The following is a 15,128-nucleotide window of genomic DNA, read 5'->3' as shown; positions in this document are numbered from 1 at the left end:
GATATGTGGAGGAACGAGCGTGATCGTTGACCAGTAGGCCGTAGGCATATATTCAGACGAGCGGAAAAGCAGCGTCCGTCCGACGGCTCGTGAACGACTCCTGCGAGCGACTTGGCCGCGCAATTCGGGTCGTAAAACCGAGAGCGAGAGCGGAGGATCGCGCGTGCAACATTCGGAGCAGGTTTGAGTCACTCGAAGAGGAATCTCGCGCGACTCGGCACACCCGCCCGTCTCGATGAGATTCGAACAAGACACGGCGTGCAGGGGTACCCACTGCGCCAGCACTCCGCAACCCTCCGCGCTGCAGCAGCGATCACGGCTTGAGGAGGTGGTGGTGGAGGAGGAGGTGGACTCCTCCGCGAAGGACGTCGACGGTCAACGACGTAGACTTGGTATAGAATTGGAGGCTAACGTGGTCGAGGGTGCAAATACGGGGCCGCGGGCCGAGGCGGGGGGGCCTGGGATGGCGTACCCCGCGTCAGCGACGGCTCTGAATCAACATTCGTCCTTTACAAACTCGATCGCCGGCGGCACGCCGCCCGCCAGTAATCCGAACGGCCACATCACCCTACCTGCACCGGCGGCACCGCGGCCGACGGACTTTAGCGTCTCAACGCTGCTGACCGCGGCGAGCACCCATCCGCCTGGTATTCTGGGTGGCTCGTCGTCGCAGGGTAGCGCTTCCCCGCCGCCCGGTGGACCTGGTAGCCCGGCCGCGGCGCCGGAGACTCCGCCGCCCTTACCTGTGAGCGGCCAACGCGACTTGTCGCACTCATCCTCAGCGGTGGCGGCCGCGAGTTACTTTAGCGCTGCCGCCCTGGCGGCAGCGGGTTTCTACAATCCGGCGGCACATCTGCCGCCCACCAGCTCGCCGGGACCAACGATAGCGGCGCATCATCTTCAGAGCAAGGGGATACTCGCCGGTGCGCACCATCATCCGCACCTCAATCCGCACGGTATCACGCCAGGTGAGCAGACAGAGCGCAATGTACCTATTAGCAACAGTGAATTTACGTGAATTACGTGTGGACGTTCATCTTATGTTAGATCCGTCGATCGAGAATCGTGCTTGGAGTCTGTCGGATTAGTTAGCTCGAGTTAGTTAGTTCTCGTTGCACCCGTCTCGTGCAATGGTGAAAGTCTCGTGCCTCACGAGAGAATTCGCGCGACCTAGTCGTCCTGGTGGCGATCTCGCGCAAATAGTGTGTTTTCGTCGAGGAAAGTGCTCTCTCATTTAATTAAATATGTCGGAACGACGAAAGAGAAAGAGAGAGAAAGAGGCGGAGGGTAGTAGCCAATAAGTTTTATGAGCCGTACAATAATCGTATGAGCTGAACTGCAAACAAACTTGTTGCGTGCCAACGGTAATGCCGACGGTGCTTATTTCGGCTGCAGCCCGCGGGAGACGGTATAGTTACTGGCGCGAGTATTAGGCAGGTTGCCGGCTCGTTTTATGGACACGTTTACTTTCCCCGGTTTTCACATTGCGGACATATCATTTTCTGCGGCTTTTTACCTCCGACTTAGCGCTTAGATTCCATCTCTATCTCTGCCAGTTTATCTATAAAATGAAAGATAAATCGCGCGTAGAATTTGTCCGTCAGGCTCTTAATAAATATTCTTCGTATCATACACGAGTTTGATTTCTCGTACATTTTTTTCGGTGAGAAGACCGAGCCGCACAACGCGTTACAGAACGGACCGAAAGGCGGTGTCGAGTTCTCTCGTTAGCCGGAAATCGACGTAATAATCGCTCGGCATTTCGAGAAGTTTTCGCGAACGCACACGAGCGCATCTTGTTGTTCTGGCGCGATGCCATTGTCGCCGCCGGAAACGCGCACGTTTTTCGGAAGGACACGTTTGTGACACGGGCTGGAAGTCTCTCGTTTGTCACTCATGTCACCTCGTTTCGTCTCGTGGGCCTTACGCAACATCCTGATCGCCGCGCGGATTGGCGTGCGACGTCAAAGCGCGCGACGGCTGCACGGAAGAAAAACCGCGGTATGAAATACTGCACGTTCTGTTCGCCGCTTCTTCTCGCGAAGAAACCGCTCGTTTCCTCGAGATCTCGTTCAACGCGCGAGATCCCTCTTCACTCCCCTTGCGCGATACTGCGCTGCAATAATTAGACGCATCTCGCGAATGGCGGCGGCCATTGTTAATTCGCGCGACGATAAAGCGACGTAGCCCGTCGCTATTGATATTAAATGCCGCTAATTAAAGACAGTTTATTACCTTGTTTGCCGCGTCGTTCGGTGCCATTATAAAGATTGGCGCTAATGTCGCGACATTTGATTGTGCGCGACCAATCGGCCACGCTAATTGTTTTCTCAATAATATTTATTTCATGCCTGAGAGAGAAAGAGAGAGAAATGTTGCCGAAAGTGTCATCAATGGCCGGACGTTGGCTTATCTGTTGTTTTTCGAGACAATGTTTTTTTTTTTTTTAGTGGACTTGGCGAGAAAGTTATCGGAGTCAATTCGCGGCTATGGTGGCTCGACCCGTCACCATTCGCGTCATAATGAGGAAATTATCTTCGGAGTATGGAAATATTTTGAGAATAGTTCACGAATATCTTGCGAGAATAAAAAATAACTCGAAATTACGTTCTCCCTCCTTCCTCTTGTGCATTTTCAATCGAAGGATTAATTGTAACTTTTTGAATCGTGAAACATCTTTCTACTACACATGATTAATTCGGTCTGTAATATGGATAGATATCGTCGACTTCTTTTCGCGGGAACCTAAGACGAAAATATAATGAATTTCGTTCTCGAGGAAAGACCAGCGCGGTTTCTTTTATCTAACGGAAGACCTATCGTCACGGGAACGTGATTCGTGTCGATATGCGCGAACTGACGTTAAAAGAATTCGGATCGCACCCGATCGGTGATCAAAATAGCGACGTTAATATCGTCGCGTCGGGGGAGAATGCGGCGCGGTTCTAACGTAGCCGATAGTAAAACGCGATTGGCCGGCAATACATTATGACTTAGGCAGCGATAATGTAATCGATCTGGCATATCTCCGGCGTTAAATGAGCGGAGCGATGCGAACGCGGTGCGCGACTTGGCTCTTCGACATTATTTTCAGAATTGCATTGTCTCGTATGCGTTTTTCCACCGACGCGATGGACGGCGCAACACGCGGATATGCAAAAATACAAGGCATTTTGTGGAAAAGCGTCTCGAAAAGGCAACGACGCAATACGCGAGCGAAACGAGTCGGGCCCCGGTAACGTTACTTACACGCGCGATTTCGTAAAATTTTTCAAGAGTTCTGAAATTATCCGCACATAAAAAAAAAGAGTTGCGATCAGTTTCCTATTAGCATACGAAGCGAAGAGACTCCGGATTAGAAAAAGGAAACACGAAAGCGCTTTTTATTATTCGCTTTTACTTTGTGTGCAGTAATAACAGCGAGACGCGATGCTGTCTGCAAATGTCGTGCCAGGTGCGTGAAAAAAAAAAAGAATCGGAAGAACGATTTCCAGAGCCGACAACGTGCTCATCGCTCGTCCTCGTCTTATCTGACATCGCATTATTACGCGCGTCCACCTCATCCGCTACAACTAGTTATTCCCTTCGTTAGGCTAAATGATGAATTAATTCCCGACGTCGGTAGACACGCGTTACCACGTTGCCGCTAGACAATTTAGCTTCTGCTGACGTACAGCTCTTTCACTCGCTTATAATATCATGATTCAACTGAATTTGATCGAAAATTTTCCGGGAAAAATTAAACGACGTAAAAAAATGCTTAAAAATTGATAAATAATTTTTGTTTAACGAAAAACATCTGAACGCATTTTTTTCCAATTAAAACAGAAAACGATCTTTAAAATTATCAAAACGCACAGTTAATTTAAAAATTGACAGAGGCACTGTGCTTTGTTTTCATGTTCATTTGTAGTCGCGACGCGCAGCGACGATCCCCTCGAGTGACGCGAAGCCCGTTGGCGTCGCTCGACGTCCTCGCGGCTGATCGCGACGTCCGATCGTCGAGCCAGGACGCAACGGCGATCTGTCATCTGTTATTGTGCCTCTTTCCCGTCATTTTTCGAAACGCGCGGCGCGGCGCGGCTCGTCCTCTCTCTTCCTCTTTTCTAGTCGGGCTCGCGGCCAACTGACCATAAGGTAATGGCGATTAATCTTGCCAAGGGCATGCCCGACGTTCCTTGCATTCGAAATTCGGGACGCGTGTATACGTGCGTGCGTAACCCGTGTACCCCGGCGAGCAAGGAGAAAACGACCGCGACGCGACGGAGGAAGGGGGCGGGGGAGGGAAGGAAAAAAAAAGGAGTTGAATATGCAAAAAGAAAAGTAAAGTGTGCGTTTTATTTCTGTCGGATGTACAACGCGGCGACAGCTTAGACGAGAAGCGGAAACGCCTTGTAAAACTCGTTCGATCAGATCTAGATCAGATTCCAAAGGCCGAAATAAAATTGTATTAGCTCTGTCGTTAAATTAATTCCAAATCCACTTTGCGGAGCGATAATAATCTTATTCGTACAGGCGACTGATCGCATTAATCTGTCGTACATTTCAGTTAGGTGTAAAAGGGCCACGCAGAGCGCGCGCGAGCATTGCAGTGGCAAAAACTGCCGTTCGTGAAACGATAGAAAATTCGAATATGATCGTGGTGCGATTAAATGTGCGCGGCATTGTTGTGTCTTGCTGTTAGCAATTGTATTAAGGTATTGTGTGGCGCAGAAATCGCGTTCGGTAAATCGAAAATCCGCGTTCTGTACTTTATCAGAAGGGCGGAGGAGACGAGGGGGGCTTTATACTCCTGCTTGCTTGTTTATAATTTTCAATAATGTATTACTTGTGCAGAGAATAGGCCACGCGCGGCCGTTGATAAATTGGCGGCAATGAAGCAATGTATTTTCACTGCACTTGATAGCGGGTCTTTCCAATCGTGAGAGAGTTATTAAATTCGACGCGTATTTGTGATGTGTAAAACAAAAGCGTTCTCTGCGATCAAAGTTCCACGTCGCACGTAATTAATAAGCACAAAAATTGTAACCGCTGCAAACGCGAAATTATCCCGAAGCGAACTAGGTATTAGAGCTGTACATACGTCGTAGGCCTCTTTTTGAGCCTCCCGAAATCTGAAAGCTTCCAATATTGTCTTCAATTCATCTTATTAAACACAATAAGTGATTCGTGTGTGTATGTCGCAAGAACTAGATATGTATCCCAAGGTTGCACACTTTGCGCTAATTAATGTTTCCGTTTTCATTAAAATAGAAACAGGGCTTGGTGAAAAAGACCCGGCAGGAAGAGTGTTACTTACGCTGGAATCACCAGCAGTATAATGAATATGCAATCCGACGCGGTCGAGGAGCGACACGAAAATTAATAAAAGAAAAAAAAATGAATGGAAATTAAATGAAGAACGGCTTAATCCGCGCCGCCATCTCGACAGGAACCTCGCACTTGCGTCACACTCAAAGTTTTGTCCACTTTTGATAAGAAATAATGGCGCGACGTTACATAAATGCCGCGTCGCGTTAACGGTTAACAGAAAAGCAGATACTTTTTTCTCTCTTTTTCTCCCTCCTCCCCCTCGATTTGCGATACCGCAATCATTGTAAACAATCGTCTCATTCCGCTCGGTCTGGACATTTTTAGCGGTACTCATCGCGCATGGATCTCTCCACGTGAAAAATATAACGCGCCCCGTTAAATAACGCCGGGCCGTCGCGCTGAGGCGGGCACATTTCCGTTACTGGTTGCGCGAATAAAAATCAAAATACATCGAGCGCGCGCGGGTAAGTGTTCGATAAAATTCGATTCGGCCGCGTCGGATGGATCTGGGATGTGTGTTTGATAAACGAACAGAATAACCAAACGTCACGGTTCACTAGCGCTTTCGTTCGGTTAATACGCTACGAGTTTCGGCGAATTTCTAGCCGTTTTCCTGAATGCATTAACGCGTAAAAATATCGCCCATTTCGCGCGATCGCATCGATCTCGTGCCCGCCGTGCCGTTGGCGAAAGTTCGCGCCGCGCGTCACGACACCGTGATATGTTTATAGTCCTTGCCACACGCGCGAGTATGGGTTACATTTCGTATTGCGGTTGCGTTGCGTACTCCATATATACGTCTCGAGATATCGGCGAAACGGCGTGCGCGCGGCGTCTTTCCAATATTTTAAATAATGACAAAAAAAGGAGACGCCCGGCAAGAAACCGCGTCTGGAATAAGCGGTCTCGCAAATCTGTTATGAGATCGCGCAGTATATTATTATCGACTTAGTGCCCGTAGCTTTACTCTAGTATTATATCCACATCGCTTGTCTTTACACAAACGCAAATACACATAACGTTTAACGTGCAAACAACAAATACGATTGCAAACAAATTCCTACCGACGGTGCGTCGCCTAATTATTCATCTCCTGTATGCATCTTATACGGTATACAGAATGTAATTGCAGAATAATTTAAATTATGACAAGCGCGCGCGGAAAGCCATTCTGATATTTATCAATGAAAAGTACAATAAAAAGACGTACACGCGCATGCAAAATCACGACAATACTGAAGCTACGTATCGTTACATTTTAGAGTTTTATTTTATTGCAAAATTGCAACATATGTTTAACGCGCGTATAAATTATTGTTATGACTGCTATTTGAGATATATATGCGTTGCTGTCGCGAACACGATTCGTAAAAATGTTATATAATATGTATGTTTATTTTCGCACTTTTATCTGTTGTGATCGTCGGTTAAAATTTATTAGTGACTGCAATACTTTTCGTATAAAATAATGTGAAATATACATTAATTTCTTCATAAATATATATAATTATGAATCGTCATATAAATAAAAGATAGGATATATGAAATAAACAGGTGATAATGTAACAAAATAATCAAACTTTAAAGATGCAGGTGTCTTGATTTTTTTCAACGGTTTTCATTTCTCTTTGAAATTGCGTTACATTTATCTTCGTAAGGCATTATGAGAACTCACAGACCAATTTGTTATTATAAGACAGACAATACATTGCTTAAAGTACTTTCTAAATGGCGTTAACAGAAGTCGAATGACTTACCAGAGATAAAATTGAATGTTGCAGATAGATCTTTTTAACACGCCTACGCCAATAAATATTGTATCATCCATTGATGCAAAACAATTTAGACGAGAAATATGAACGTCAATACGTATAGACTGAATCACAAACTCGTCAAATTATAATAATAATTATTATTCGTTTTGAGAAGAAAGCATTGCGTGATAAATACATTTGATGTTTTAATATTGAAGTCTTGTAACCGAAGATAAATCACATTGCTAGTTATATGTAAATCATTAGTTTAATCAACATGATGACGATCTTATCGAGAAAGATTATACGATAGAGAAAAACTTACAGTATATAGTATACAGTAACGATTATATTTTCTTTTACGTGTTTAGTAACGGAATAATTAATACGCACAAAAGAGAACGAGATTGAAGATTACGGGATATAATAGTTATCGAGCTAAGAATTGACTTACAGAGATCTGCCACGGTAACAATCATGAAGTCATTACGCGGTAACAGGTTTTCCATATTTTTTCCGTTTACAGATGGTAATTGATTGAAAAGGAAAGGAAATACCGGGAGCCGCCGTATCTACGTCGTTAACTATTAACTGCATCATTACTCATAACATTTATGGACGGTGATTTACATTAATCATTCTCGTCAACTTGACATTATAGCAAACGGCGGCGTTATCTAGACGGACTTATTGCAACTCTGTTCTCATGACCCGTGTTGTTGTCTTTAATGCACAACGCATAAAATAAAGCTGTTTTGATTTTTGTACGTCTGTACATTTGACATATTGTCATATTTCCGGGAAATCGTCGCACTTTTACTCGATAATGCACGCCTATCGCTGAATTGTTTAAAAATGTTTTGTCGCATTGTCTGGCGGTTTTGTTTTAAGTAAGCTAAAACCGGACTCGTCATATAATACTATTCTCATACTTGTTTCGTGTTTGTATAAAGTTAAATTCTCTCGGAGAGAAAACGTGTGGCTATATCCCTCGGTTCAATCAGTTCGCGACACTGTCGCTATATTTGAAATTGTGATATGTAATAATCGATTACTAAAGAAGACAGTATATACATTGCACTATTGATTCGCGAACGGGTCTATTCTTAAAGATGCATCTCTGCGGTTCAAGAATAAAGTGTATAGTTATTCGCGTCCGCTTGCACAGTTTCCGCAAGACGTCATCCTTTTTAAGTCGCCGTAATAAGGGTAGGAGTAGGGAAGAGAGGAGAGGAGAGGGGGGAGAGAGAGAGAGAGAGAGAGAGAGAGAGAGAGACGATAAAGTTCCGAAACCCCGGAGCAGGGTCAGGTAAAGGGAAAAGATGGCCCATCAGGGGGAGGCGTAGAGAAGAATCCGCAACTTTCCTCCGGGGGGTTGCTATCGTGAACTGCCAGGTGATTCACCCTCGCGAAACTTTGAGCAGCTGTCTTTTACTTGTTATCCCGTCGCTGATCTTCGGAGCCCGCTCGCTGGATCGGCGGCTCATTACGGCCTCGCATCTTGCATTTACGTGGAATAGCGAGACCAGATGTTGCGCTCATCAGTACGTGCGCTGATACCGATTTTCGATTACCAATCGTGATTATAGCCCCTCTCTCGATTGATGGATTAAATTAATCCGACCGAAAAATAGCTGTTGGACTTCCATTAATTTTTTTACCTTCGTACTTTCTCGCTATTTATGCGCAGTAATAATCTGTATATTAAAGAACAAGCAGCATATTGATATTTCTTTTCAAACTAAATCGCACGACATTCGATGAAATTTCAGGCCTAGGTCTGGGCCCGCATACGCCGGAAGAGGTCCTGGCGGCGGCCGCGGCGGCGTTACATCACCATCACCAAGGCCCGGGCGGTCCTACGATGAGGCCGCTGAGGCCGCCGCTACCCCCGGGAATGCTCCACACGTCGCCGCATCCCCTGGCCACGCATCATCCCCTCACGGCGCCGCATCATCCCCTCGTGCCGCCTCATCATCCGGAGGAGGACGGCGTCGTCGATGATCCCAAAGTCACGCTCGAGGGCAAAGAGCTTTGGGAGAAGTTCCACAAGCTCGGGACGGAAATGGTCATCACGAAGAGTGGCCGGTAAGTGTCAACGCGTCATCTTCTTCGACATCGTTATCATGATTACGATCCTTTGTCGTTAATTGAACTGATCGTTGGCTCCTCCAAGAATTATAGAGCAATCAGGATACCGTCTACCAAGTTTCATCGCACGAGCACGTGTCAACATAATTTTGTAACGTTTACGACACTAAAGATAGCTAAAGCTTGGATTGGATTGGAGCTAAAGCCATTGGACTTTAGTCCATTTATTTATAATATTTTGTTGCGTGGCACGTTATCGAAAATTGCGGTTTCGTTTCGGAACGTTTTGACGTAAGCATAATTGACGTATGAGTCGCTCGCGTTTACGTCAAACGGTGGTTGCCAGCTGGTTTGCTCGCTGGTGATATTTTGCACCATTTCCTTCTGCGATATGAAAAAAAAACTCATTCTTACTATCACCTTTTACTATCATCAGAGATAGTAGAAAGTAAGCCAGAATGCGCACATAATTTTCATATCTATTAGTTAGTCTTCTTTCGATTATTTTAACGTTTTTCACACTTTAAAGTGTGATTGGTTATTCGCGCAAAATTCTTTTTTTTTTTTAGTGATTAAGTAAACAAATTATTTCTGTGGCAATCGCTAATGATGGTATAATGGCAGTATTGCAAAAAGTATTTTCGAAGACTAGAATCATTATTTCTGCACGTGAAACTTAGGTAGGTGTATATATACATATGGAACTTTACATTTGTATTGCCATTGAGAGACGTGGTCGCGGAATAAGTACTCTCGAATGAACCTGAGACCTCAAATGAACATGAGAAAAAAATCTCATGCGGGTTGTCTCAACTTGCTCATTGGTGTTCGCGAGCACACAATACGAAGTTTTTAATTCTCTTGATAAATTAAACACAGACATTTTTAATTTCATTATTGAAATAAATTTTGATTAACTCCATGCACACGACGTATGTAGAGACATTGAAAAAAAAATATCGACATCACACAAATTCGATTTATTCTGATTTTTTTTCCTCCATATACGAGGAAAACGTGAACGTGTAACGACGACATATCGATTTCATTATCTCTACACGTACCTCGCGAGAAGAAAGCGTCGCTATACTGACGAGCAATTTTATTACACGCGAATCTGCGCGTGTGCTCACTCGACGAGCTTTTACTTTTCGTTATTGCGAGCCGCGCTTGTATCGCGCACGCAACGCACACGTGTCCGCGCACTCTCCCGCGATCCCCGCGCACGTGTTACGGGGGTGGGTTGCATCACGCGGCCACTTCCCCGATGACGTGTATAGCAGCGCAAAAAGATATCACTGCGAAGTTGTTGGATCCCTTCGTCGTCAAGCAATTGAAACTTCTCACTCCCACCGCCCTCGATCACCCTTTTGTGCCCTCCCTTTTTCTTCTCTCTCTCTCTCTCTCTCTCTCTCTCTCTTTCTCTCGCTCTCGTTCTCTTGCCCTTCAACTTTTGCTTTCTCCTTTTCTCGAAGCGTGAACTTATCTACCTCACCCTATTCCACGAAGTCATGATCGCTCGGTAGTATTGTCGTGCTAGCAAAGAAAATAACGCTTGATGTGGAAGGCGGCGAACGAGGTAAGAAAAGAGAGAGAAAGAGAAAGATAGAGAGAAAGAAACGATGAAGAGCCGAGTTCTTCCGCGATGATAGGCCGAGCTGCCAGCGGGCAGGTATATCGAGTTCTGAATGAAGACGACGGGCAAACTATAATAGCTGAGACTAGAGTATACGCGCCCGCGCGACGAAAGGGTGAGCATATACACGCTTACATATTTCATGTGCGATGTATACAGGTGCTAACGCGCGCGCGCGAGCGCACGCGTGTTTGTGGATTTACGACCACACCGATGCGAAAACGTTGAATGCCCATCGCGCGAAACGCGTGTATCGGCCCCGGATTAAATCTTCCACGCTCTTTGCCTTTCGATCTTCGGTTAACGCGCCTTCCTTGTGACTCGCGAACGCGCGCATTTGCTCTTCTAATATGCGCCATTAGAGTCGGCGACGAGGGGATCAGACATGGAGACCGCTTACGCTGCGAGAATCAATGATTTAGACAAAATATTTATCAGCGCTAATTAGCAACATAATATCCTTATAAATAGAGACAAAACTCATAGATCTGATAGGTATACGAGAAAAATGTTTGAAAATTTAAAAATCGAATTAATATTAAGTATTATCAATACTCTACATATTATCAATGCTCTACATTTAGATGTGGTACATTGTCAATCAAGCTATCAGAAATTTTATTAATGTAACAGGACAGCTTACAATAATTTCAGCGTGTGCTTATCACATACGATCTTTCAATCTCAGCTGCGTCTTTGATAAATACAAGCTGCCGTTTGACGTGACAAATAATCGATCGTGATATTTAGTAACTCAATTTGCAACATCGAAGAGCGAGCTGAGCACACGAAGGAACGGACTGATTCAAAAGTACCGGCAACATGATTAATTCATACGCGTGTAATGACACACGTCGTAATGATCCGTTATCGAACTGTAATAATTATCCCTCTTCGTTACGTGACAGCCGTTCTACATCTGAAATTTATTCAACGTTTCAGATCTTAAATGCCACAATAAACTGAGCTATGACATTCGTACGAAGGAAATTAGCATTATTATGGTGACAATGCTAATTCATTACAGTATATATACATTAATCTTTTGAAAGTTTCGAATTAGCATCGCAATATTTCGTCGAGTATTGTTCTTACAAATGTCAAATGTCAAAAACAAATAGTGTCGTCTGTAGAAGATACTATTTTAGCAAAAGTTAAGTGCTTGAATATGTAAGTAAAAAAAAAGCCACTACTTTATAGAAATTACGGTTGCTAAAGAGGAGTGCTTGCGTCATTAACGAAACACGTGGATAACCGACAACGAAAAAGTTGAGTCCACCTTGTTGAAATGAGCGGGCTCGGCTTATGTTAGTGTTCTTATCAGAACCGGACGACCGGTCTCCCCGATCGATCTGAAATCGCTCTCTCGCGATTGCGAGCGATGCCGATCGATCGCAATCTCGAGGACTGGCAGCGCTCTAAATCAATCTCCATCGATAAATAATAACCGTCAGAGAGGCCCGATCTCTGCGCGCCTCCCCTCCTCCCTCGCGTCTCTCCCGTCTCTGTCCGGTCGTAGTATCCGCCCGTTCGCGATCGGGTTTCAGCGAAACACCGAGTGGCGAGAGGCCGCGCCGTACCGCGCCGCCGCGCCGGGCCTCCGTAACGGCCGATCATCGATAATTATACGCGTGGAAATTATGCCGGGGCCCGTTCGCTCTCGGACCCCGTCCGGTGGTCTATACGTCTCAATACACAGCGTACGAACGTTTGACACGTTCGCCACCACACGCAAAGCGCATTTACACTTCGAGCGTGCGTGATCCACTAGACGCTTCCCCCCTCTCTCTTTCTCACCCTCTTTGTCTCTCGCCCGCAGCATCACTTTGATATATGTATATTTGTACAGGGTGTTTCGGAAAAAGTGCGACAAGAAGTTCAACGCTGGTGTATTAACAAATTCTTCACGGTCAATTCATCGACCAATGGCTAATGTAACTTTTTATTTTCTTTCGTGTCAAGTAAACATTACGCAATAAAATAAATTTAACATTAGATAAATGTTATACGTTAAAATAAATTTAACATTAAGGATAGAGATAGCTGAAACATAAAAATTTTGTAACGTGAAGGTCAATTATCATCGTAAACTTAACCCGCTTCGAGTTTTTCTGGGAATATACGCCTGCTACTGTTCTCGACGGTTTCCGTGACACCCTATGCACACACATACACGCGCACGTATAATGAGACGCAGCAGTATCGTAGATGCACATAATAGCGAGCATGTAATGCTAGAGGGGGTACGTCGGGTGGGGCCGGAAACGGGTGGGGGGGTCTTAAGTATAGGGCTGCCTTAACGATGTTTGTTTTATACATTGGCAGCCTCTTCTCGAACCTGTAATCTTTCTAAACGAGATATTACCCGGACCCGTTGCGATACACAAACCCTTGCCCGAATGGGTCGTGTGGTGTGCGCCCGAGGAGCTCGTCTCTCGCTCGAGCAAGGAAGAGGGAGAGCGGGTGAGAACAAGAGAACGAGAGAGAGAGAGAGAGAGAGAGAGAGAGAGAGAGAGAGAGGAAATGAAGGGGAGACGAGATTCGGGCGAAAATTTTGCGCTGTGCTCGTGTTTGCTGCTCCAAACGAGGAGTCACGAGCGCCACGACGAGGAGACAGAGGGGAGGGAGCACGAGGGCCTCGGGGCCCAAAATTGCCTCCCCTCCTCCGTCTCCGACTGCCTTCAAATTGCTCGCCATTCACGGGTTTCACGTACGAGCCGTTTACACACGCACACGCACGCACGCGCGCACGCATGCACGCGTGTGCGCGTGCTCGCCACGGCGTGCGGAATTAAGAGAACGCCGGTTAAACGCAGACTGGCACGAAATTCGTCAGTGCCCGGCGCTGCCGAAATCCATGGTTTTCACATCAGGCTTGCGATCCTGACGTGGACGGATTGACTTTAACGACGAGAGACGTATAAGCGCTTTAATTCTTCTGATTTCTAAATCAAATAGACGCGCGCGTAGAGCGAGGCGCGGGCAAACAAAGCGCGCGAGCCATCATCAAAGGGACACAAGACCCGTGAAATCTTATGTAATCGGCTTAACGGGATTTATCTTCGTCACTTTCAGTTTCTTGGCCAACGCCGGCACGAGCCGTCGGGCGTCGTTTCGTGCCATTTTCAACGTCTTGTGAAACACGAATATTATACTCTCTCGCGTATCGTTTATTTCGCGAATCGTTGATTTCGAAAAGAAGACCCGCGCACGCGTCTTTTAAAGTCAAGTTTGCGTGAATTGCAAAACATTGCCCCGAGGTATCGTAATATCCCATGTTTAATCTAAAATACCAATACCGATATGCGAAAAATAACGCGGTATAGAACAGTGTCGATGGTATCTCGACAGTCTTCGTGAAGCACGTTTGCAGGGACGTAACATCTTTTTTTTTTTCGTATTGCTCTTCGATATGACTGTTTCTGTTTCTCCTCGCCTCCTCTCTCTCTCTCTCTCTCTCATTCTTTTCTCTTTTTCTCGGGTCAACAGCTGGAATTCACCCTATCTCTATCGCACGCGCGCATGCGTGACAGGTTCGCACGCAGTTTCTCCGTTGCGTTCAACGCAAATGCGCACCCTTACCAAGTTTCTCTCTCTCTCTTTCTCTCTCTCTTTCTTTTTCGCCTCTTCTATGCGCAGGGTCGCGCGCGCTTGTCACGGGGTAACCGAGCTCGATATAATTAGCCGTATAGTGGGCTCACACGCGCGTGCGAACATGAAAATGCGTGCCGCGATTGTGGTAGAAGTGTCGGTATATCCTCCGCCTCGTGTATCGACGTTTCCTTCGGGGTTGCAGTTCAATGACGGTCGCTACGTACGAGATGAGGGTGTCTGAAAGCGAGAATGCCTCCCCTTTCGAGCTGCCGCTGGAAGCATCTCCTTCTTCGTTGCTTGTCGCGTGCCCCGACCTTTCGCACCAAATTTTTTTTTACGCTCAAGTGCGGCAACGTCGTTGCTTGAATGTAATGAGAAGATTCAAGAAGCAAATTGGATGATTTTTTCATAAATCTGATTAAATATCTGTATTAAAAACTGAGACGTAAATTTACAAATCTTCTTTCTAAACATTAGAATATACAATTTTAATATTTTGCACATTTTAGTGTTTTGCAAGAATAATTTACATAATACCAACTATGGTATATATAAGCAAATGATATAATGATGTGTAATATTAACAATACGAGCCGTAATCTGTCCTGAAACAAAATTGATCGTTTGATTAAAAATACGTTCGTCACCGATTAATATTAGAGATGTGTATACGTCGCTGTTTGTCTCTTTCGGCGTGAAAGTAGCTTGCGTCATCGCGATCGACTCGTCTCGCGAGCTTC

General features: G+C 45.5%; 1 protein-coding gene across 1 annotated transcript in view; it reads left to right on the top strand.

Moving 5' to 3' along the window:
* The first annotated feature begins 235 nt into the window (after positions 1–235).
* Positions 236–15,128, top strand: part of LOC105449640 (optomotor-blind protein) — an 83,748-nt gene continuing 68,855 nt past the window's right edge. The window contains exons 1-2 of the mRNA XM_011688943.1: positions 236–968; positions 8,840–9,155. Of these exons, the coding sequence (XP_011687245.1) occupies positions 236–968; positions 8,840–9,155 (1,049 nt within the window). The remainder of the gene's footprint in view (positions 969–8,839; positions 9,156–15,128) is intronic.

The sequence above is a fragment of the Wasmannia auropunctata genome, unplaced genomic scaffold, assembly GCF_000956235.1.
Source record: "Wasmannia auropunctata unplaced genomic scaffold, wasmannia.A_1.0 LD336074.1, whole genome shotgun sequence".
NCBI lineage: Eukaryota > Metazoa > Arthropoda > Insecta > Hymenoptera > Formicidae > Wasmannia > Wasmannia auropunctata.
Note: the sequence above shows the minus strand (reverse complement) of the source record. Positions and strands in the feature narration are given on the sequence as shown.